The sequence below is a fragment of the Podarcis bocagei genome (assembly GCF_964188305.1).
Source record: "Podarcis bocagei genome assembly, chromosome: 5".
Classification (NCBI taxonomy): domain Eukaryota; kingdom Metazoa; phylum Chordata; class Lepidosauria; order Squamata; family Lacertidae; genus Podarcis; species Podarcis bocagei.
The window spans coordinates 34,240,672-34,264,607 of NC_138129.1; the positions used below are offsets into that span (position 1 = coordinate 34,240,672).

The 23,936-nt window shown below is 45.2% G+C and overlaps 1 protein-coding gene across 5 annotated transcripts; it reads left to right on the forward strand.

Annotated features, from left to right (window-relative positions):
• The first annotated feature begins 1,427 nt into the window (after window positions 1–1,427).
• On the forward strand, window positions 1,428–18,248 carry PTPN7 (protein tyrosine phosphatase non-receptor type 7). 5 transcript variants are annotated; one of them, XM_081194760.1, is made up of 10 exons: window positions 1,428–1,569; window positions 2,274–2,502; window positions 5,076–5,259; window positions 6,987–7,071; window positions 9,421–9,497; window positions 9,587–9,724; window positions 11,350–11,460; window positions 15,293–15,450; window positions 15,979–16,092; window positions 17,860–18,248. In XM_081194760.1, the coding sequence occupies exons 2-10, from the start codon at window positions 2,384–2,386 to the stop codon at window positions 17,951–17,953; spliced, it is 1,080 nt and encodes a 359-aa protein (XP_081050886.1). In that variant the 5' UTR covers window positions 1,428–1,569; window positions 2,274–2,383; the 3' UTR covers window positions 17,954–18,248. The 5 variants fall into 5 exon arrangements, with proteins under 5 accessions (XP_081050886.1, XP_081050890.1, XP_081050889.1 ...); XM_081194764.1 differs by having other exon boundaries at window positions 15,984–16,092; XM_081194762.1 differs by lacking the exon at window positions 1,428–1,569 and adding an exon at window positions 1,589–1,608.
• The last annotated feature ends 5,688 nt before the right edge of the window (window positions 18,249–23,936 follow it).

Consider the following 23,936-nt stretch of genomic DNA (forward strand, 5'->3'; position numbering starts at 1 on the left):
GACTCAGAAGAGAAAATGTTGCAGTAATGGGTTCTTTACAAAGATTGGTCCAGTCACAACAAAGACATGAAATTTCCAGATATTCTAAAGGACCGTGCCCTAGAACAGTTGGTCATGGAAGCAACCAGAGGAGTGGCGAACCAGGACTTAATATTATGAGTGGTGCCCAGGACCTGGTGCGATCTGTAAATGTTGCTGACACAATTGGGAACAATGAGTCTAGCGCTATTGAATTCAATATGTATGTGAATGTCTAATTGCCAAGGAAATCCAGCATGGTCAAATTTGACTTCAAAAAAGAAAACTTCCTCAAAATGAGGGGATTGGTAAAAAGGAAGTAGTAGCCTGAATAGGATGCTGGACTAGGTGATTTATTTCAACAAGAATCTTTTTATTTTGCTTTAGTGTCCTATTGTGTTCAAGAACCCTGCTGTAGCAGATTAAGGATGCTTCCAGGTGGGGGTTTAATATTACAGATTATTCAGATCTGTTTTTTCTGTGCGCAGAACAGACATGCAAGTGCCCACACATTTTTCACAGGCATTTCAGTATTTCCTGTCCATATCAGTGGATGACTGATGGAGTGTGTCTGCTGGACCCTCACCTCAGTCACAACTTCCCTGCCCTCCACTATCTTTCCCTGTTCTAGGTCTGCACACAAATATTTATGTACTTGTGCACATGCTAATAAGGGCACATGCTAATAGTAATCAGGAGCTCGGTCTAACATTCCTTTTGATCCCTCAGATTTGCACAAAATCAAAAATTGCACGAGCTAATTTACAAATGCTTGACTGTGTGCGTTTGAACACTTCTTGGGTAGGGACATTAAACAAACAGACGATCCGAGGTGCGTGCACAGCTACCTGCACACATGCCCTGTCAGTACCTAACTGGCATAGCTGAATTGACCAATTAGAAGACAAAGGCCATGCCTACTGGGATGCACAGGAAAGACCAAAGTTGCTTCTCCTATACATATTGAAATATGTCTGGGTATGGATTACTCTTGTCTAATTTGAATGGGGTGGTGGTGGAGTGGATGAATAATGCTCAAATGTGGGCAAGCCCTTTACAAATTGCTCCTCTGAAATGGATTGCTAAAATCTAGATTTCCCATCAGTGTGGCACCATCGGTGGAACTGTTGCTTTGCAAGCTTTTGCCTATCGCTGGACTGTGGCCTTCAGAAGATTGCCCTGTCTGAGGGCCAAATTCCCACCCTTGATTCAAGGAGCCATTCTGCATCTGTGTTATCTGCAACCAGAGATCTACTGTTTTCTGTTGGTTAGCTAAAATATAGCAATCCTTGGGGCAGAATGCTCAGAAAGGATCTGAGTCTCTGCACTGCCTTGTGAGAGCTCCCCGGGGGGTTGTGCAGCGGATGGAGCTGTGAAGTTTGTGGCCGGCACATGTGTGTGGGTGGCTGCAAGGGTGGAGCAAGAGGGGGAAGTGCCAGAGCAACCACCAGCATAGTGATAAGGAATTTCCTGCGCTCGCTTTTTATTTATTTATTTCACCGGGTGGCTGGTTATAAACAGCAGGAGAGATGGGTTTGCCGACAGCAGTGGGTGAGTGACTATCCAACCAACCGGGAGTGTCGGAACAGGGTGGGCGAAAACCTCTGTGTCTGCTAAGTGTGTGTTGTGGAGACGGAGGAGAGAGGAAATAAAGCCCAGATGCTGGGGCTGAAGAGGAGTGCCATGCTCCTTTTGATTTAAGCGGCCTGTGACTTCCCAATTGGTTTATGTGAACTTGGTTGCCCATAGCTCTGCTGTTTGTGCCTTTCTCTTTCCTAAGCTGGACTACCGTAGGAAAAACATGTCCCTCCTCTGTCTTCAGGAATGAGTTTGCTGCCCGCAGGTTATAATTTGGTGAATGTGCATGTGTGTTGATGTAAGCAGTAGTCTTGTTCCAGACCTTACAGACAGAGGTTCCTTCTAGACTGGGATTTTGTACCTGCAGGAAGTAGCATGTTCCAAAGACAGCCATGTTCTACATGAGGGTTTCCCAAACTTGGGTCTCCGGCTATTTTTCGGACTACAGTTCCCATCATTTCTGACCACCCTGCTAGCTAAGGATGATGGGAGTTGTAGTCCAAAAATAGCTGGAGACCCTTGGGAAACCCTGGTCTAGACATTCTCTGAGTGAGGCTCTGTTAGGTGTACATGGGGCTTTTCGTTGCAGCCTCTTCCTTCCTAACAGGGGCGTGAGTGACATACAGGAAGTTGACGGAGCTCTCTTCAATGAACCGCTTGCTTTTTGTGGTTTCTAGGTGTTCCTCCAGCCCCATGGGCTGGCTGACCCGCATGGCACCTGCTCTCAGGGTTCCTCGGGTGGCCGGCCTCTCATACCTCAGTCCAGAGAATCCTTTGCTGGCACAGCATGGTCCTCTACTGTTCAGCATGCCCGAAAGTCGATAGTTTCCACCTGCTACGTGAGCGAAAGAGGGCAGGAATGGAGAAGTGTCAGGAAGTCAAGAAACATGTGCGTCTGCAGGATAGGTGAGTTGAGAGCGCTCTGCGTTTTGGCTCAATGTGCAGATACCAGGGGCTGAGAGTTTATGTGCAAGTCGTTGCTCTAGAACATGGGTAGGCAAACTAAGGCCTGGGGGCTGGATCCGGCCCAATCGCCTTCTAAATCTGGCCCGTAGACGGTCCGGGAATCGGCGTGTTTTTACATGAGTAGAATGTGTGTTTTTATTTAAAATGCATCTCTGGGTTATTTGTGGGGCATAGGAATTCGTTCATATTCCCCCCCCCCCCGAAATATAGTCTGGCCCCCCACAAGGTCTGAGGGACAGTGGATCGGCCCCCTGCTGAAAAGGTTTGCTGACCCCTGTTCTAGAAAGCTACTTAACAGATGAAAAGGGGTGCTTTGGGAGAAAAGGGGACTCACAGCATCCTAGTGAGGAGCAAGATGCTTCCATGGACAGCTTTATATGAACCAGGCTGCTTCCAGCGGCATGCAGCTGTACTCAGGACCAGTGCTGAGTCCAACACCTGGAACTTTTAGAAATAAGACTCTGGCTATGCTTAGTATTATAATTATTGTTTATTATAGTTATTTGCCACTTTTTACAAGAAGGTGTCTCAAAGTGACTTGCAATGGAAGAACAGGACTACCAAGACATATTAAAGTCTATTATAAGACTGCAAGGAAAATCCCCAAAGGCTCATCCATAAATATATATAAGGGCCCATCCATTTGTGCTGAGATTTCAAGTCTTGGGTCTCAGAGGGTAGCTTTTCCCCACCCCCACCCCCCCAGGAAAACCTGCTCTTTACTGGTGAATCAGAACAAGGGTCAATCCGTACAAAAACCTGATTGATGTTTGTTCCAGTTTTGTTCCAGTGGGTTTTCCTGGGGGGAAGCGGAAGGACGGGTGGGGTGAAGGGACATCTCTTAGACCTGTGACTTGAAACAAACGCCCTAAATTAGTGGCTGCACCTCTACTCATTTTACTCAGCAACATGTCAACCTTCCCGTCAACCTACCACTCTTCCCACTAACCCACCCTTTTCCAAACCCACACGCCTCCTGACCCCTCACGTGACACTGCATCCTGCCCCCCGGACCTTTCGCTTTCCACCTCGTGCCACTGCTGCAGCCAAGTTGGATGAAGAGATGGCCTGGCCAGATGAGCACTACAGGAAAGAGGCCCGAAGCGGTGGCTGGTCTGGGGATCTGCCACTGCCCCTCCTAGCCAGGCTGGCCCTTTATTATAAATGGTGGCATTGGCAGAAGCAGATTACCAGACTGGCAGACCCTGGCTTCTGACCACCTTCCTCCTTCTTGCATTGGGCTATTTTTGCACCCTAATTGGCAGTGGCACAAAAGCAGCAGATCCCCAAGGTGGCCATTAGTGGCACCAGTCAGTCTGGGGGTCTAGATCCAGGAGCAGAGGCCCCAGGGCATGTAGGCGGAGGAGCCAGTGGAGCTGCTGGGGGGCTGCTACAGCTTGTTTCAGCTGACCCTTTGCAGCTTGCCTAGACCACCCATTCACTGCCTCTCATTACACTGTATTTCACAGCACCACCTGTCTGTGGACAAGTGAACTGCAGGATGATGACATTCTTACATTTTTATTATATGTAAAGAAAGCAATTCTAACCCACCTCACTGAACACCAAAAGAGGCCACAAACATACATGATTTCCATCAAATTAAGGGCTGAAGGCCTGGGTAAATAAAAATGTTTTTGCCTGATGCCTAAATACAGAATGATCACATCAGGTGTGTTTCCTTTAGGAGAGCATTTTATAAGCAGGGAGCCAGTACAGAAAAGGCCATTTTTTGTTTGTTCTGCCACTCTCTATACCTCCCTTAGAGGGGACACACAGAGAAGGGCATAACATTGGTATGGGTGTTTTAAAATTTCTTTCACACAATCATTTGCAGAATTCCTTTTGCCCTGTTTGTGCTTAGTCTGGAACATTTCTGTTCTGGAAGAAGGAATGGACTCCCATAATCATTGGAACCAATTTAAGGATTTTTTTAAATATATGATTGCAATATCAGTCTGAAACTGGGCCAACATAGGAACTCCCTGGCTCATTAATGTGTGACACTCATGAGCTGGGGTCCCAATAATTGTGTAGTGACAATATTGCTTTGGTACTGTATGCTACATATTCAGTGTATAATAGTTAAATCCTCAATCTCAGGCTTCCCTTCTAGTTTCTCTCAGTCTGGAGTGGCTGTGTGATGCTGCAGCTAGAGTCTAGGGTATTTACGGTATTTATTATTTAGATTGTTGTCCTCCCTTGGGCATAAGGTCCTTGGGTAGGTTACAAAAATGTAAAAATATAATATTAGAATTTAAAACAATTTATAATCAGAAGATGGAGAGTGAAGCATTGTCAATATACACTTGGCAAGTAAATGAACTTTACTTGCATTGTTCTATACGATTTATACAGGGTTAAAATTGCCTTTGATCCCAGTTACTATTTTGCATCTTTTCACTAGCTTGCAGCAGCACATTTTACCCCTTTCACACAACTCTTCCACCCTATTCTATAGATGGCTTTCTCTAGGCTTATAATTTGCACATTTGGGTTTCTCTCCCTTTCAGAAGGGGCTCCAATGTGTCGCTGGTGCTGGACATGAGTTCTCTGAGCAACACCGAACCCATTTCATCTGTCTCCACCCCAAGGGATGTCACAGTGAAGCTCCTGAACACCACCAGCCATGTTCTTACTCAAAGGATGCTCCAGCATCAGAACTGGAGCCTAGAGGAGCTTCAAGAGGAGTTTGCGGTGAGACACTCAGAACTGCCTCATCCTGATTTCATTCCAACCTAAACTCCTCCAATTGCATACCATCTTGCAATCTAGACTACTGCATATTGTAGAATTGGGAGAGATTCAGAGCAGAGCAACCAGAATGCTCAAGGGAAGGTTCCAGAATTGGGGTGGTTTTGTTTTGTTTTTAGTTTAGAGGAAAGGTGTGAGAAGCAACATGATAAAATTGCATGATAAAATTATGCATGGTTTAGTGAAAGTTGATAAAGTATTTTTTTTTTCTTCCTCTCTCCCTCTCTTAGTTATAGTACTAGATCAGTGGTTCTCAACCTGTGGGTCCCCAGATGTTGTTGGATTACAACTCCCATCATCACTAGCTAGCAAGGCCAGAGCTCAGGGATGATGGGAGTTGTAGTCCAACAACATCTGGAGACCCACAGGTTGAGAACCGCTGTACTAGATTATGAGGATCTCACTCTCTTAACACTAGATCTCATGGGCATCCAATGAAGCTGAATGTTGTAAGATTCAAGACAGACAAAATAAAGTACTTCTTTACACAGCACATTGTTAAACGATAGAGTTAGCTGCCACAGGAGGCATTGGTGACCACCAATTTCGATGGCTTTAAAACACTAAACAAATTCACGATGAATAAGGCTGTCAAAGGCAACAACAACAACAACAACAACAACAACAACAATAATAATAATAATAATAATAATAATAATAATAATAATAATAATAATAATAATAATAATTTATTATTTATACCCCGCCCATCTGGCTGAGTTTCCCCAGCCACTCTGGGCGGCTCACAATCAGTGTTAAAAACAGTACAGCGTTACATATTAAAAACTTCCCTGAACAGGGCTGCCTTAGGATGTCTTCTGAATCTCAGGTAATTATTTATCTCTTTGACATCTGATGGGAGGGCGTTCCACAGGGCGGGCGCCACTGCCGAGAAGGCCCTCTGTCTGGTTCCCTGTAGCCTCACTTCTCTCAATGAGGGAACCGCCAGAAGGCCCTCGGCGCTGGAACTCAGTGTCCGGGCTGAATGATGGGGGTGGAGACGCTCCTTCAGGTATACAGGTATATATATTACACTATATGATTCCTATGTTCTGCCCAATGTGGGAGGCAGTATGCCTCTGAATGCCAGTTGATGGTAATCACAGCTGGGGAGAGTGCTCAGGTCCTGATGTTGAGCTTCTCCTAGGCATCTGGTTGTGAGAACAGGATGCTGAACTAGATGGGTCACTGGTCTGATCCATCTCCCTCTTCTTATGTGTTCCCGTTAGAAAACTGTTCTACCTGTGGTTATCCAGATGCTGTTGGACTCCCAACTCCCATGTCCCCCCACGCAGCATGGCCAATGGTGATGGAGGATGGGCGTTGTAGTCCAAGAACATCTGGAGAGTCACATGTTTCCCATGCTATGGCAATAAGCATTTTGTGCCTAGCATCTTAACAGAGCAGGAAGTCCCTCCCTTTTTTCCTGGGTTTTATAAGATGAATAATAACACCACTACCCTTTATAAAGAGCTGGGCTTCTTTAGGCAGGTGAGAGATCTCCATAACAGTCCTTTTCGGTTGACAGCAGGTTAAAAGGGGAACAATTCAGAGTATGTGTTGGGAAGCAAAAGCATATTTGCATTTATACTCTCTCTTTCCAACACTTTGAGTGCTTTATGTTTCAGAGAGGGGAATATTTCAGCAATTCCTTCTTTCCTCCTTTACAGAAAATCCCCTCCAACTTTGCCAGTGCAGAAGAGCTGGACATCCCCAGACGAGCAGCAAAAGACAGATATAAATCTATCCTACCAAGTATGTTTGCCTCTTGTGAACAAGGAAAGTGGAGAGGTGGCAAAGGAATGCAGACCAATGGACCCATCTATTCTCATTTGTATTCTTTGACCAGTGTCAGGTCACATTTGCACCATATAGCTAAAGCACATTTAAAGCGCATTGTGTGTCCCCGCCAGCGGCCCAAAAATCCTGAGAACTGCCTGAAACTGTAGTTTTGTGAGGGATAAACTACAGTTCCCAGGTTCTTTTGGGTGAACATAATGAAGAAGAAGAAGAAGAGTTTGGATTTGATATCCCGCCTTTCACTCCCTTTAAGGAGTCTCAAAGCGGCTAACAATCTCCTTTCCCTTCCTCCCCCACAACAAACACTCTGTGAGGTGAGTGGGGCTGAGAGACTTCAAAGAAGTGTGACTGGCCCAAGGTCACCCAGCAGCTGCATGTGGAAGAGTGGAGACGCGAACCCGGTTCCCCAGATTACGAGACTACCGCTCTTAACCACTACACCACACTGGCTCTCCTTTAAATGTACAGTAGGGATGTGACCTTGCATTCTTCTACACTTCAAAACACTAGCATACCCCTATTTTTAATCCCATCACCAGAGAGGGCCCTTGAGGCCTATGTGTAGCTCTCCCCTCTTACACACACTGAGAGGTGGCATGACTCTAGGTCAGTTGTGACTGTATCAGTGAGTATAAAAGAGGCACACATAGCTCTGTTGTGCACCTATAGAGCATTTGGATTTTGTTTTTCATTATCAGATTCCTTAGCTTCTGAAAATAACAGCTCAGTCACAGCTGCAGCACTCCTGGCTGTTCCTCCAGGGAGCTCTGTTCATTCCTCTTTGCTGGATGATGGAGCTGTGTGCCACATGGTGTGTCCTATGTCCTTGCTTGCTGCACCATCCCAGCCCTGCCCAGATAAGCTGTGGGGATACTTGTGTTGGGAGGGTAGCTCCCCACTACCACGTGGGAATGCAGTCCTCAACAGAAAAGAAATGAAAAGCTTCCCTGCCTCTTCTGTAAAAGTTCCACCCTTTGGCTTTAGCAGACATAATTTCAATCCCTGCTGAGATGTGCAGGATGCCTTACATAATCATAACACTACCTTATGGCTTTAGAAGTTGTGATGAGTCGGAGTGGAAAAGTTTCTAAAGGCCAGAGACATAGGGGAACCTCTTGTAGATACCACCTTGTTTGCGTAAGATGGTGACGGGTGTTTGAGTGGGAAACAACTGAAGGCCATTTTATATGCCAGATAGACTTGCCATTGTGGTGGGATGAAAACTCCACCTGTGTGAGCAGAAATAAAATGACTGCTCTGTGTTCCAGCTGCTGTAGTGGCATACATCACTTCTGACATGACTGTTGAAAAGGCAAATTCATTGTAAATAATGAGTCTGAGCAAGGACAGAAGAACATTGAGGTAGCAACGACTGAGTCAAATGTGCTGGAAGGTGGGGGGGGACATCTCTCTGAAGGAGGATCTGGCCAGCTTTCTGACTTCTTGTGATAAGGGTGGGAATCCATAAGCTCGAGAGCCAGTGTGGTGTAGTGGTTAAGAGTGGTGGACTCGTAATCTGGTGAACCGGGTTCGCTTCCCCACTCCTCGACATGCAACTGCTGGGTGACCTTGGGCTAGTCACACTTCTGTGAAGTCTCTCAGCCTCACTCACCTCACAGAGTGTTTGTTGTGTGGCAGGAAAGTTAAAAGGCGATTGTTAGCCACTTTGAGTCTCCTTAGGGTAGTGATAAAGTGGGATATCAAATCCAAACTCCTCCTCCTCCTCCTCTTGGACTATGGCTCCCATCATCCCTGACTGTTGGCTATGCAGACTGGGGCTGATGGCAGTTGAAATCCAACAACATTTGGAGGCCAACAGGTTTTCCACCCAAGGGTTAAAAAGGTAAAGGTAAAGGTACCCCTGCCCGTACGGGCCAGTCGTGTCTGACTCTAGGTTTGTGCGCTCATCTCACTTAAGAGGCCGGGGGCCAGCTCTGTCCGGAGACACTTCCGGGTCACGTGGCCAGCGTGACGAAGCTGCTCTGGCGAGCCAGCACCAGCGCAGCACACGGAAACGCCGTTTACCTTCCCGCTATAAAGCGGTACCTATTTATCTACTTGCACTTAGGAGTGCTTTCAAACTGCTAGGTGGGCAGGAGCTGGGACCGAAAGACGGGAGCTCACCCTGCCGCAGGGATTCGAACCGCCGAGCATACGATTGGCAAGTCCTAGGCACTGAGGTTTTACCCACAGCGCCACCCGCGTCCCAATACCCAAGGGTTAGGATATTATAATTAGATGATGCTGTGTGCATGGTCTTTGTGTTCAGGCACCATATTCGATGTAACCAAACTGTCCCTTTAGATCCCCAGAGTCGTGTGTGCCTCAAGAGAGCGCTGAGCCAAGAAGATGAGAGCTACATTAATGCAAACTACATCCGGGTGAGCCAGAGGGTCATTGAGGTGTGAGAAATCTGAAGATGACTGTTGGGATGTGTCTTACTTGTTGATATTTCTGTCTCACCTTATAGGGTTATGCTGGGCAGGAGAAGGCCTATATTGCCACCCAGGGGCCCATGCTTAATACAGTCAATGACTTCTGGACAATGGTGTGGCAGGAAGGCGCTCCTCTCATTGTTATGCTCACCAAACTCAAGGAAGCGAAAGAGGTATGATTGGTGTGGGCCTTGAGCAGCGCCGGCCCTACCATTAGGCAGAGTGAGACGGCTGCCTCACGTGGCAGATGCTGGGTGTGTGTTTGTGTGAGGAGCAGACAGAGTGTGTCCTGAAACCACTAACCTAGTGTGCTGCCCTCAAGTGCAGTGGAGAATGCTACTCTATTGCCAGTACCAAAGTATGATTCATTGGTGAATGCACTGGTGATTCAAGTGCCAGTCTGGTTGGCTTTTATATATGTAATGGAGAGAACACCATTGTGTCCTTTACCCAGAAAAGGGTACCCAGTACTAGCAACTTAAAATAAAATTTAAACAGTTAAAAGTGTGGCACTTACTATATCAACTTCATGGTGAGTACCACACATTATTTATTTATTTTCTTTTTTTAAAAGCACTGTCTTTACCTCAGGCAGCAAAATTTATTGGGCCTGTAGACTTCTCTCCATCTGCTGTGAGTGAGGATAAACAAATTCCCTGGAGGTGAGGGGACTTTCCAGACACTAACAGAAGAACAGTGAGCAAGCTTAAATTTGTAAACATTTCATCAAACAGGGATGGACAATAGATACTTTTATTCATGCTGAGAGCATGAACCCTAACCCTTTAGCATTAGTGGTAAAAAAAACCCCACAGCATTGGTAAGTGCTTCCCGCTTTCAGGAGCAGAATTTGGTTCTCACTGTGGAAAGAACAACAGAACCTCCTAGAGCCGATTAGCAAACCATCAGTTTAACAAAGAATGCTCACCCAAGCTTCTATAACTGCGTATTTTGGGGCATAAATGCAGGGGGAAACTAGGCAACCAGAATGCTGACATTTCCAGCCATGGGCCAGCTCTCTGCTTCAGGGGGAAGAGGATTAATTTGGCCCCCAGTGACACTCACTCCTCTAAAATGCATCCCAAGACTTCAGTGCAGCATAGCAGGACCTTGCTGATGAGTTGTTTACACCCCATTCCTTAAAAGATCACAGCTGTGTAATATTATGCATGCTCATTCAAAGAGAGGGGAAGTGTTTACTCAGAAGTAAGAACCACAGTACTGTATTTTGCTTCCCTGTAAGTGTTTTTTGCTTCCCTGTAAGTGTGTATAGGATTGCAGCAGTGCTATTTTTCTAGGGAAAGAGGTGCCAGAACTCACTTGTTCTCTTATAATGGCTATGGCGCCCACCTGAACTGAGTTCCCAGAACTGAGTTCCAGCAAGTTCCGGCTAAAAAAAGGGGTCAGGATCTCAGCATTATTATATCTGGAGGCACCGTTGGCTGACACAAATATCTTCAGTACAGTGGGGAGGCAGTGTAAATGGCTAAGCTACCTCATCTAAACTCTGATATCCCTCTCGGTTCATTTTCTACCATAAGGCAGCATCTGGAACAGCCTATAAAGAATGTCGGGGCTTTCTGAGTACCTGTTTGGTCTGTAGGCCCCTTGCCGCTGTACACTAGCTTTTTGATCCTGGTGTACTGTGTTCTGGATTGCGTAGGTGGATCTGGTGTGACTGGAGCTGGTGGTTGAATGGTTCTGCTTTTTTATATTATGCTTATATTCTGAGTCACTCGCTTATATTGACTTACACTACCACTTCTCCTCATGGGGATCCTCGTCCTTCTGGTTTCAGAAATGTGTCTGTTACTGGCCTGAAACGGAGGCAACCTATGGGCCCTTCACCATCCGCATGCAAGGCATTTGTGAATGTGAAGAATACACCATCCGCGAATTTGGCCTACAGGTAGGCCAGGAGGGCTTGGGACACAAACAGAGACAGTGGTGCTCTCTGGCAAAGGTTTACTGTGCAATCATTGTTGCTCATGTGAAGTGAGAAGTTTGGAGGGGTGGCCTGGGAGAGGGCCTTCTCTGTGGCAGCCCTTCAGTTCTGGAATTACCTTACTTTTCTGTGTATAAGACGAAGTGTTTTTATTTAAAAATTATATTAAAAATTGGGGGTTGTCTTATACATGGATAGTGCATGGGGACGGACGGACGTGGGATTGGTTTCTGCCATGAGCTGGAGATGGTCAGCAGCTATTGGAAATGTTAAAGGTAAAGGTACCCCTGACTGTTAGGTCCAGTCGTGGACGACTCTGGGGTTGCGGCGCTCATCTCGCTTTACTGGCCGAGGGAGCCGGCGTTTGTCCTCAGACAGCTTCCATGTCATGTGGCCAGCATGACTAAGCCACTTCTGGTGAACCAGAGCAATGCACAGAAACGCCATTTACCTTCCCACCGGAGCAGTACTTATTTATCTACCTGCACTTGACGTGCTTTCGAACTGCTAGGTGTGCAGGAGCTTGGACCGAGCAACGGGAGCTCACCCCGTCACGGGGATTCGAACCGCCGACCTTCTGATTGGCAAGTCCTAGGCTCTGTGGTTTAGACCACAGCGCCACTTGCGTCCCTATCGGGCGTGTTATTTGTGACAATTGTGTGGGCAATATGGCAGCTTCTGCCAGACGATAGGTGGATTTTGCGACGTGTGCGAGTGGCAGCGTAGGTCAGGCAGGTGAACGACTTTTGGCAATCCCCCCTAGAAAAAACTCAACAACTGTGGGCAATCCTCCTCCAAAAAAGCTCAGCAACTCTGGGCAATCTCCCCCCATTTTCTTAATTTGGAGTCCCCCCCCAATAGGGGGACTTATACACAGGGGCATGTTATACACGGAAAAATATGGTAGCTCCCCACCGAAGTGCACCTGCACCTTCATTACGTGGTGTCTGTTGCATGCTGAAGATACATCTCTTTCCCCTGACTTTTGACATCTTGCAGGGAATGCACCCAGCAGGATTGAACCCTGCCCACGCTCATCAGCTGGTGTTAGCCCATGACACCAGCTGATTGACAAATAGGCATGGGTTTTTTTTTGGGGGGGGGAATAGCCTCATAGGCCAAAGTGGACCGTCTGGCAACCCAAGAGTTTGCTCCCAAGTGGGTGCTTTCCCACCTGAGTTAAGGTCCAGAAGGGAATGTTAATTTACAAACAGGTCATTCAGAACTGATGTTTGTGTGTGCCCAAGTAGCTCATGAACACACTCCTGTTCTTCTATTCACCAGCCACACCAGCAGGTGGAGTTTGGCAGAAGGTAGCCTGGGTATGGAGGGGTGAGGGTTTTTTTTGCCCCACCATCAGTCACGCCTCCCTCCGTCCCTAGTTAGTTTACAATTAAACTGCAGTTTCCTTGTCCTTAAAAAAAAGTTTTCCCCCAAAATTTTGACAGAACAGAATTGTGCAACATCCATGATACTGAAAACATACTTAGTGCTCTGAGTGGGTGTGTGCCTGTGCCAATCTTTCGGCAAGTTAATATGATTCCTCTCTCTCAGCCTTCTCCAACTGATGGCGAAACTTCATATCCAAAGCACCCTGAGATCCAAGAGTGTTGATGGCAGAGGAGAAGGGAATCAAACCAGTCTCCTGTAGCTTTTCTCACTGTTTTCTCTTAATGCAAACTTCCCCAAGAATCTCCCACAGCAGAAGGAAGCTTATTTGCGTTATTGGAGAGGTTTGGAAAAAGCAACAAGAGGTGCCAAGGGTTTTTTCCTGCTGCACAGATACATTTCCCTCTTCCTCGTGTGTTCCATCCACCCACCCATCCGCAGCGGGGCTTCCTTCTGCTATAGGAAACAGCATAGAAGAAACAACAGATTGATTTGATTCCCCTCTGTTGTCACAACAACATGATCAAATGGGTACTTTAAGTTGGAGTGGATCTACACACAGGAAAAAATGCTATAAACAAGTCAGAAATCACATCATTGTAAAAAAACTATGGAAAAACATGTATAAAAATTTTCTGCTTTCTGGCACCATCCGGTGTTGCATGTTTATAGCACATTCAAATTGTTTCTTTACTAATGTAGCTGAGTCCCTGGTCCACCCCAACACATCTGAAAGCAAATCTGTACTGCTATAACAGTCATGGCTCCCCCTAGAGAATCCTGGGAATTGTAGTTTTCCTCTCAAGGAGATACAATTCCCACCACCCTTAGCAAACTGCAGCTCCCAGGATTCTTTGCGAGGAAAATTAAGGTGGCATAAGAGTGTTTGAAATGTTTGGTGGGAATGTGACCGAAGTGAGGAGAGAGGGATTATCTTAATTTACAGAAAGATAGGCATGCTCCCAAGCCTCATGCAGGGCACTAAGCAGCTTCAAACATCTATTTTTATTATTGCTCAAACCTGCTCGTGTGAGAAGCGAGCGGGAGTAGGAGTGTAGCAATAGAGGCCACTCATGGAAATGCCATCACACATGTGACAAACTGCCCTTCCCCTGCTCAAAAATGTGCTAAAGGCCTCACACACCAGCAGTTGCCACAGCTGTAGGCAAGCTATTATACAAATAAAAATAAATAAAAAGTGTAGGCTGGCATTTTGAGGGTGAAAAACTTCTGAGCGAGAGCAGCAGCATAATATAATAAACTGCAGTGCGGAAGCACCCTTTTGCACACACACCCTCCTCAATGATACTCCATTCCGTTTCGTTTCCCACCTGTTTTTCTAGAAACCCACGAGTTTGCAGTCTGTGGCTATTGAACAAGTCCAGGCCTTACTGGACTGTTTTTGGGTCCCATCCCACCTTAGTGCTTCCCCCCAAAATATTTTTTGTGCAGTGGTACCTCGGGTTACATACGCTTCAGGTTGCATACGTTTCAGGTTACACACTCCGCTAATCCAGAAATAGTGCTTCAGGTTAAGAACTTTGCTTCAGGATGAGAACAGAAATCGTGCTCCGGTGGCGCGGCAGCAGCAGGAGGCCCCTTTAGCTAAAGTGGTGCTTCACGTTAAGAACACTTTCAGGTTAAGAATGGATCTCCGGAACGAATTAAGTACTTAACCCGAGGTACCACTGTACTTCTGCTCTCCTGATACCTCCTTCTTGTGTGAGGACAGTGCTTTTGGACGCCTGGCCTTTGTTGCCCAAGATTTGGGGCTGCATAACATACACGCTATACATTTGAAGCACATCTTCCCCATGCACCCAGAAAAGAATCCAGGAAACTACAGTTTGTTAAGGGTGGTGGGAATTGTAACTCCATGGCAGGTAAACTACATTTCCCAGAATTTGAGGTCTGTGTGTGCTTTATATGTGTAGTATGTATGCAGCCATATATTAGGACCCACCCTTATATTTGTTATTAATATTGCATTTAAGATTGCTTTTAACTTTCCCTGGCACCTTGTGTGAAGGGTGGGTAAAACATCAAAATAAAATTTATCCGATAAATTGTAAACAGATGAGAACATTGGCAGGATTATTGTAATAACCTACAGTTTCATAAGAGTATATATTTAAAGTAGATGAACAAATGAGCAAATTCAGTTAATTTGGATATGCAGAAGATATTAAAAATAAATTTAAGGAACCACAGAAAGAGGGGGAAGGGAGTCAAGTTTTGAAATGTTAAAATGATTGTAAAATTAGTGAAATGTATAAAAGCATTTTTTTAAAAAAAATACATAATAATAATAATAATAATAATAATAGCAGCAGCAATGGCACTCACAATCTGAACATCAGAAATAGAGGGAATAATTATATGCTTTCTGTTTCATAATGATTCTCAGCTCAACGATGAATGTCGCACGGTGAAGCATATTGTTTTCTCATCCTGGCCAGACCAGAAGACCCCAGAATCAGCCAAGACCTTCTTGCACTTGGTTTTGGAGGTGGAGAAAATTCTACAGGCCACAGAGAGCAGAGGACCTGTTGTTGTGCACTGCAGGTGAGAAGCTTTCCTCATATCCCTGCAGCAGTGTAAGGAGTTCAGCGGCCTTGGCCTGAACAAAGACCTCCCCAGACTGAAACCTCAGTACCTATGGACCTCCTGTTTTATTTACATTTATATACCACTTTTCCCTCCAAGGAGCTCAAGGTCCTCCTCTCCCCATTTTATCCTCACAACAACCCTGTGGGGTAGGTTAGGCTGAGAGACAGTGACTGGCCCAAGGTCACCCAGTGAGCTTCATGGCTGACTGGGGACTAGACTCCTAGTCTCCCAAATCCTAGTCCAGCGCTCTAACCACTACACCACACTTTTCTCCTGTCATGTATTTGCAGGTGCTGGTAAAACAAGTAAAATGTATGGTTCTCAGGCTACTTGACTTGTGATTGTGAGAAACAGAAAGCATTCACATTCACTGCTTGTGTGTGAATGGGTCTGCCCCTTTCTCCTGACATCTAGTACCTTCCTCATCCCCCTCAAAGCCTCAGGGGCCACTGCAATCTGACATTATCTTGGTGTTTTGTTCAGTGCAGGAATTGGTCGGACTGGCTGTTTTATTGCTACGCAGATTGGATGCCAGCAACTGAAGAATAAAGGAGAGGTGGATATTTTGGGGATAGTCTGCCAGCTGCGCATAGACAGGTGTGTGCTGACAATCTTCTGAGCTTTCTCATTATGTGTAAAATTCCTGTACAGGGCAGGGGGAAAAACCTAGCGCAATGCATTGTATGTACTGATGCCCTGTAAAGCAGTTAGGAAACTGCCGTTGGTCTGAGAAGAACGCCACCAGCTTATTAACTGGGACTGAGCAGTTTGACCCTATTATACATGTGTGCTTTTTCCACCCCACTGGCTCAATCCAAAGTGAGAGTGGCAATCCAGTGGATCTGGAGGGCAGCAGGTTGAAGGCTGCTTCAGATGGTAATGCGCATTGCTTCAAAATGTGGTAAATGTGCCCCATAGTCCTACTCCTGAGGCGCTACTCCTGAGCATTCTGGGATACAGCATAAAAAGAAACTTTCTCTCTCTCTCTCTGCTTAGTTGAGCTGCCTTTTGATTAGCTGGGTGGTTTTCAAACTCTGTTTTAGGGAACTCTGGAGTTCCTTGAAAGCTTATAAAAGTTGCCTGTTGAGAACATCAATATTTTGTTTCATATTATCCTGCCCCGACCAGCAGACTCTTAAGAGAGTTAATCATAAAATTTAATTACAATAATGATCTAAAACAGCATAGAAACGTAACAAAATCTTTCAAAAGCAGTAGGAAATCACACCAATAAAATCCTGTTGGCAGTCATCGAGTGAAGCAAACGACTTTATAAACAAGATTGTCTTCACCAACTTCCAGTAATGGAGGGCAATTTCCCCTGAAATACTTGCTCAGTGCTACTGATCTCATTTACAACAGGTGGGGGAATGTGTAGTCCTCCAGATGTTGTTAGACTCCAGTTCTCAACAGCCCCAGACAGCATGGCTATTGTTCAGGGATGATGGGAGTTGTAGTTCAGCAGCATCTGAAGGACCACAGGTTCCCTCCATCCATGGCCTACACAGCATGCTGACACCGGGGAGTTGTTGATGTGCTCTAGACTGTATATCTCAGTCCATGCAGGGATGTGTGTGTGGAGTCCAGTAGGCCTGGCCTGGCCAGCACTCCAGGGAAACAGTATGCCCTTGTACAACAGCCTTCAACCATTGTAGGCTTGGGACACACTCTTAGGTCAAATATACATCATTGGACCCACTTCTTCAATGTTTTACCATGTATGTATAAGGAGATTGCACAGTAGCAGATTTGACCAAAATGTAGCACGTGTGCTATCAGGAAAAATGACAAAGATATAGAGGGCACTCTCTCTGCAACAGCAATTTTCAGTTCCACCATGAAGAAGAGCATCTGCTTTGCTTGCAGAAGCTCCCAAATTCAGTCCTCAGAATCTCCATTTGGGTTGGAAAAGGCACATGTCTAAGACCTTTGAGGGCTACTCAAGTCAGTTTCCTATGCTTCCTTCTTTAACCCACCCATCAACAATTTTTCAATAGCAGCTGCTAGTGTTTAGTCCCCCCCCCCCCCCCCAGCATTCCTCCATAGTCCTACTGTGGCTGCTTCCTTGCTTCACTGTGTCCTCCCTCCCTCCTTCCCCTAGCCTGGGCCACTATCCCGGGACAACATTTGCAGTGAGGCCCCTAGGAGCATTGTTTTTACCACCACCACTACTCCTTTTGTTATCTTTAGTACATACAGTAGATGCACTAGAAGGCGTGCTTCACTTTCTGGAACAATAGGCAGCATCACCTGAATTGTTTGCAAGGCGTGTTGGGCTCTCGCAAGATGCTAGTTGTTTCACAGAATTGAATCATTGTAGCTCGCAGTGAGTGCACAACTCAATAGTTTTTCTTTGTATTGCAGGGGTGGAATGATACAAACCAGTGAACAATACCAGTTCCTCCATCACACACTGGCCATGTATGCATCACAGCTTCCTAAGATCACAGACTGCTAGTGTCATTTTCTTGTGTTGGCATGTGGAATTGGCTCCTCTCCTCCATGACACGTGGCTTGACGGAGCCTTTTTCTGACTCTCCAATCAGTAGCAATATAGAGAAAACTACTTGTGTTTCAACAGCCTGGAGTGTAATCTCTGCCCAAGAAGAAGTACCTGGTTGCCGGCTGCATACCATAGGAATGTCTTCTATCACAAAGCAGACTTCAAAATCTAATGTTGTGTTTCCTGTGCTTGTTTTGAACTCCCTGAATGATGTGTGCAAACTTAAACCAGATTTCAGGTTCCTTGAAAATAGTTTGTTCTGTTTATTGTTTACTATTCAGGATACATGACTGTTGATATCAGATGTGGTCACTAATCTAGTTTCTTCTCCTCATTCCTGTTACACTTCTTTGGAGAATGCTCTCCTTCCCACCCCACCCCCTGGCCTTGCATCCAAAATGTCATCAGGAAGAGGGACTTCATTAATTGCGAAACAATAATTTTCTCCCCACTCATTCTACCGATGTTCTCCAGTCTCTTGAAACTCAGTTTGATATTTGTATTTCTCCGGCCAACAGCTGCAGCCTCCATGTGGTTTTAGGCATGTTTATTTCCTCTCTGCATTTCCTCCTTGGAATCCAGAAATCATTTCCTTTGCACTGCTTTTGTTATGCTGATCATGCATAAAGAAGCAAATGTTTCAATACTGAAACTCGTCAGAGAAATCCATTACCTATATACGAGTCACAAATTTATATGGGCACGCATGGATGCTGTGTTAAATCACTCAGTGGGATTGCATGAGCAGTTCAGGACTTAAATGGAAATAAGCACTCTGTAGATTTGGTAAATATATAAGCGCTGGGGTCAAATGTGCCCCCACAGTCCATCCACAAAAGGCCAAAAGTTCCTCCTTAAGAACAAATACCTGCCACAGTGATTAATTCAGTTTATTTATGTGCACATGTGCAAAGACTGAGCATGTGTGCTTGAACTGAAACAAACCATGGCTTACCTTCAGGGAGCACAGCAGCAGGACAATGGGGAGCAGTGCTGTGGCCATGATATTCGGAACCCATATATTTTCTCATTCATGGTAAACCATGGTTTAGTTATGTGTAATGTGTGAATTGAGTCAATGCAAGGCTAGCTGGAGGAGCACAGAGCTCTGAAAAGGAAGGCGAGGTCAGGAGTTAGCAATTTAAAATGAGGTTCTCATCCTGAGCCTGCAAGTTGGTTGGTCATTGGGATCAGTAGCATGAAACCTGCCTAAGCTCTCCAGGTGAGAAAAGGTTGAAAGAACAAGGGCAGGGGCCTTGAAACCCTGTCAGAGACTTCTGTGTGACTCTGCATGGAATCCGGAAACTTCCTTGAGCCTTACACTCAAGCTATTGGAAGGGGCTGGAGCCACACACTAGAATCTTAATCACGGCAACTGTGTCCCTCCTCTGAACCCCTGCCCTCAAAAAACACTTTGCAGTTTTTTTCTGGGGTTCAGTTCATTTCAATCTTATTTTACCACTTTTATGAAGCAAAGTCAGTGGAGCTGCAGGGACACCTCGGAGAGCACTGGAAAAGTAAAAATAGCTAGTACTACAGAAATTATTATGTATCACTGAACCCTGTCATTTTGTATTAGCTGTTCTCAAATGTGTTCGCCAAAGCCTCTGCTGGTGTAGTGGCTGCAAGGAAGACTAGAACATTGTCTCTAGTTTTCCACTACTTTTTCTTCTGCCAGGAACGAACATAATTAAGAAGGTTGATAATTTCCACCTATTTGAGTCTGAAGGAGGAGCATCATCCAAAAAAGGCGGCAACCACCTGCACAGAGAATGTGTAACGCAAGTGTACACCTCAAATCTCTGGTGCCCTGCCCAGGAAAAACAGTGCCATAGGGACAAGGTACTATTGGAATATTTCCTTCCAGCTAGCAGCACCAGCTGCATATTGCAGGCGGGACTTGTGTGCACATAGAATTTTGTAGATAACCCAGGAGAAACACCCACGTCCCAGAGAAACACCCACAGAGACTTTTAGCATGAATTCATACATTGTGATGTCATTTCATTGCAGGATCCCATTCTGCCGGAGTTATCTGACATCCATAATGATTTTGCCTTATTTCACAGGGTTTCCAGGAACAAAAGTGAAATATTTCCATACCAAACTCCTTGCACTGTATTGAGAAGCCAGAGCTCAGTGGTCCCTTCGGAGTATGACTCAGCTGAATACAACCCAATGTGAAGCAAGTCTCTAGGTTCATCTACATTCACTGCTGCAGTCCTACACCACTGGTATCCAGAAGGGATTCCCACCTTCTACCATTAAGCTCCCACACTATGCATTTAATATCACAGCCATATTATTTGTGAACTTGAAACTAAATTAAAAATAAACAGTAAAGCAGAAGTAATAAGATCTGATTCACACTTTACGTGAAAGACAAATTTATCGCTTGTTCTGTGTGTGTTTCAAATACTAAACATATTTTAAGGGGAAACGTCTACGTGGACATACACTTGGAAGCTAAATCCCAAAACAGGTACCTGGCACATACAAGGACATGTGCCAGGTACCTGTTTTGGGATTTAGCTTCCAAGTGTATGTCCACTGCAGGTTTACAGACATAGTTCACCCTTTAAAACATTCTGGGTCCTTGTCTGAAGATGAGATGGATGAGCAGCAAATTATTGTGTTATGGGAGGTATGATCTGGCTCTCAGCTGATATGCACATTGACTAGATAGTACCTGCTTGAATCAATAAATTTCATCTTTACAGTTAACGGGATCCTCCTCCTCTTACAGTCTTTAGCTGGAAGGAGAAAAATCATTCACATCAAATGCATGTTTTAACATAAAAAGGAAAAGAGAAGGTAAATTGTGTTGTTTTGTCCCAGTAAATATAACTAGCATTGTTGCTGCAGGGAAATTTGCAGAGGTACTGCAATCATCATGAGCTATTGCTTTTCATGGGCTATTGATCTGAAAGGGCATTCAGGAGAATTTGCACTCATGGCTATGTGGATAGTGTCATTAAATATTTTAAATCACTAGGTGGCACTGAACTCAGTTGTATCTGAGTAGAACCAAGAGGTTTCTGTCGCTGTTCTAAGTTTGTTATTGAGTTTCCTGACTAGTGTGTTCTTGAAACCTTCCAAGATGGTAGCAAGAAGGTCAGTTAAATTACACTGTATAGGCTTTCCTCCATGCTTTAGAATCCAGCTGAAGTGTCTCTTTTCTATAGATAGCAAAGGATGAAGAAAATAAAGGGGCAGTTTTTAAAAGCTTTATATTCAGGGCTCAATACCCTGTGGCTCTGACATCCCCACCCACCACACAGATCTGGGCCTGTGGTTGAGACTCTTGGTGAAAAGAGGGTATTCTGTGAGGCGCTGCTGCTCTCCTCAGCTTTAGCTTTGGGCTGCGTCGGAAGCTGCGTTGGAAGCCACCATTGCCAAGGCCAGATCGGGATCAACCACCCCTTGTCAAGCATGCCACCTGAGGAAGGTCACCTGATTGGTGTGCCAGCCATGCTAGGGCAGCAAGATAGTTTTGGGGCTGCAGGGGAAGCCACATGGCACACCTTCCTAGCCACTTTTCTCCCCTCAGAATTAGCCTCCTGAGGCAGTTGCCTCACTCTGCCACATGGTAGGGCAGAGTTTAGATCAGAGCAAAAGTTAAAGCTATGGTTTTTTGTTTTGTTTTTTAAAGAAATAGTGCTGTAAGGAAGGGGTGCAATTCCACCTCAGGGCTAGAGGTTATAACAGGATTAAAGCACAGTCTTTCTGATACCAAGCCAACCACATAATTTAAACTGATTGATTCCACTTCATTTGGCAGCATCTGCTATCTGTCTTCCTTCTTTCCCATTTCCTCTCCTAGCAGGCTGCAGTGGTTGAACAAGCAAACTGCCACCAAGAGAGCTCCAACAGCAACAGCCTCTCTCCTCTTTGGTTCTGGTGGGCTGAGTCCACACAAAGGGCAAAAACAAGGGATGGGGAAGACACTGTATTCTCAGAAAAACACTTAAATTAGGTGTAACTGGCAACAGCAACTTCCACTCCCGTTATCCATGCCTTATGCTTTAAGTCACAGGACAAGAGCTCTTCAGTTCCTCAAAGTAGAACCTGAATGAAAGGAGGGGCAAAGCTAATCTTAGGTGCTACCAATCCTGTCCACTCCCTCTTTCTTTTTCAATGGGTGCAGGAGAACATCCCAAAGGATAGTTCTCATGTGTCTAATTGTGAGAAGATTTAGACTACAATACTAAATATTCCACTGCTTTGCAAAATAAAATCCAACAAAATTCACAATGCCAACTTCAAAGGAAGATTGGGATGTTTAAAAAAAAAATAGTAGCAGAATGGGTTTTGTATTTGGTGCTGGACTAGGCATGTTTCCAGTGGGCAGATATGAGGATGGAGTGGGTTATTGAGGAGAAGAAAGGAGTGCATATCTCTGAGCAGGAGAGATAGCAGCTTGCTTTGCACATCAGAGTAAGCCAAAGTATGGATTACCATGACAGTATGAATGTGCTGGCTCCCAGAGAGCATCCTGCATTCACTTGGCTGGTCTCTGGGGGTTTTAAGTCAATGCAGGACACCAACTAAGTCAAAGTTTTGCTTAGTGTTTTGTCTGAACCCAGGATTGGGTGAGAATAGTGGTTTCTCTTCCCTGCCTAGCCTCCTTGGACTCACAGTGCACAGCATCACTCAAAACATCATGTTCATGCTGTTGTCTACAAGTGTAGATCTGTGGTCAGTGGAAGGAAGATGAGTTATATCAGCTTGAGTCCCAAATGAGTCAAGTGGCAGCAGAGGATGGTGGAGGAGAGGGGATAAACACCCAATCTAGTCCCTTCTCCTAATTAAGAACATCAGAACACCCTGCTTGACTAGACCAAGGGTTCATCTAGTCAAGCATTATGTTAGTAACAGTAGCCAGCCAGTTGCTTCTCCAAGCTTGAAAGCAGAGCAGGAAGGCAACTGCCTTCTCCTGTCCCCAGCTCTTTATATTCAGATATTCTGCCTCTGAACTTGGAGGTTCCATTTAGCTATAATGTCTAATAGCTGTTGACAGATGTATCCTGCATAAATCCCTTAAAGCCATCTAAACTTCAGAGGCTTTCTGGAGAAAAGACCATAATTAGGCTCTCCCAGTCCTGCCTTCATTGTTCCTCCCCAAAGGCGATCTGCCCTCTAAGAATGCCTCCACTTCAAAATTTGACTCTGAAGCCTTGATCTCACAGTACTTGTCATCTCTTGGTGGCAAGGAAACTGGAAAAATTGGGTTGTAGTAGTGGCTGTACTCTGAGTTTGCCTTCTGGAAAAAAAATAGAAAGAGGGGGGAAGTGCATGACAGGCATACAACTGAAAATTCATGTGGAAACAGCAGGAGGAAGCTACTGTTTGAAAAATGTGGAAGTAACCCTTTACCAAAGTAACTCTTTGTGGGGTTGTAAAGTGTGTGTCATTGCTGGCTAGTAACTGCAATACAGAGTTCTGAGTATTCTCCATATCTGGACAATTGTCTTCATTATATTGTAGGGAAAGCAGAGCTTCAGTGCAACGTAAAATTAACCTGTATGACTTCTATGTACATTAGATACCAGTTACTCAATGCGGCTTTGTAGCAAATATATGTATTCATATATTTGAATACATATATTTGAACAAAAATACGTATTCAAATGAAAATATTACAAAGCACTGCAAAAAAATTTGTAACATGGCATCTGTTTATTTTCTATTTAAAATAAACAGTGTTATTGTTTAGTCGTTTAGTCGTGTCCGACTCTTCGTGACCCCATAGACCAGGCACTCCTGTCTTCCACTGCCTCCCGCAGTTTGGTCAAACTCATGCTGGTAGCTTCGAGAACACTGTCCAACCATCTCATCCTCTGTCGTCCCCTTCTCCTTGTGCCCTCAATCTTTCCCAACATCAGGGTCTTTTCCAGGAAGTCTTCTCTTCTCATGAGGTGGCCAAAGTATTGGAGCC

What these genes read in the sequence shown, in the direction of transcription:
- PTPN7 (XM_081194760.1), top strand. Translation starts at nt 2,384, where the DNA reads ATGGTCCTCTACTGTTCAGCATGCCCGAAAGTCGATAGTTTCCACCTG. An exon ending in ATATAAATCTATCCTACCAA is followed by an intron (nt 7,072 to 9,420) that starts GTATGTTTGCCT and finishes CTGTCCCTTTAG; the next exon opens with ATCCCCAGAGTCGTGTGTGC. An exon ending in TGCCAGCTGCGCATAGACAG is followed by an intron (nt 16,093 to 17,859) that starts GTGTGTGCTGAC and finishes TTTGTATTGCAG; the next exon opens with GGGTGGAATGATACAAACCA.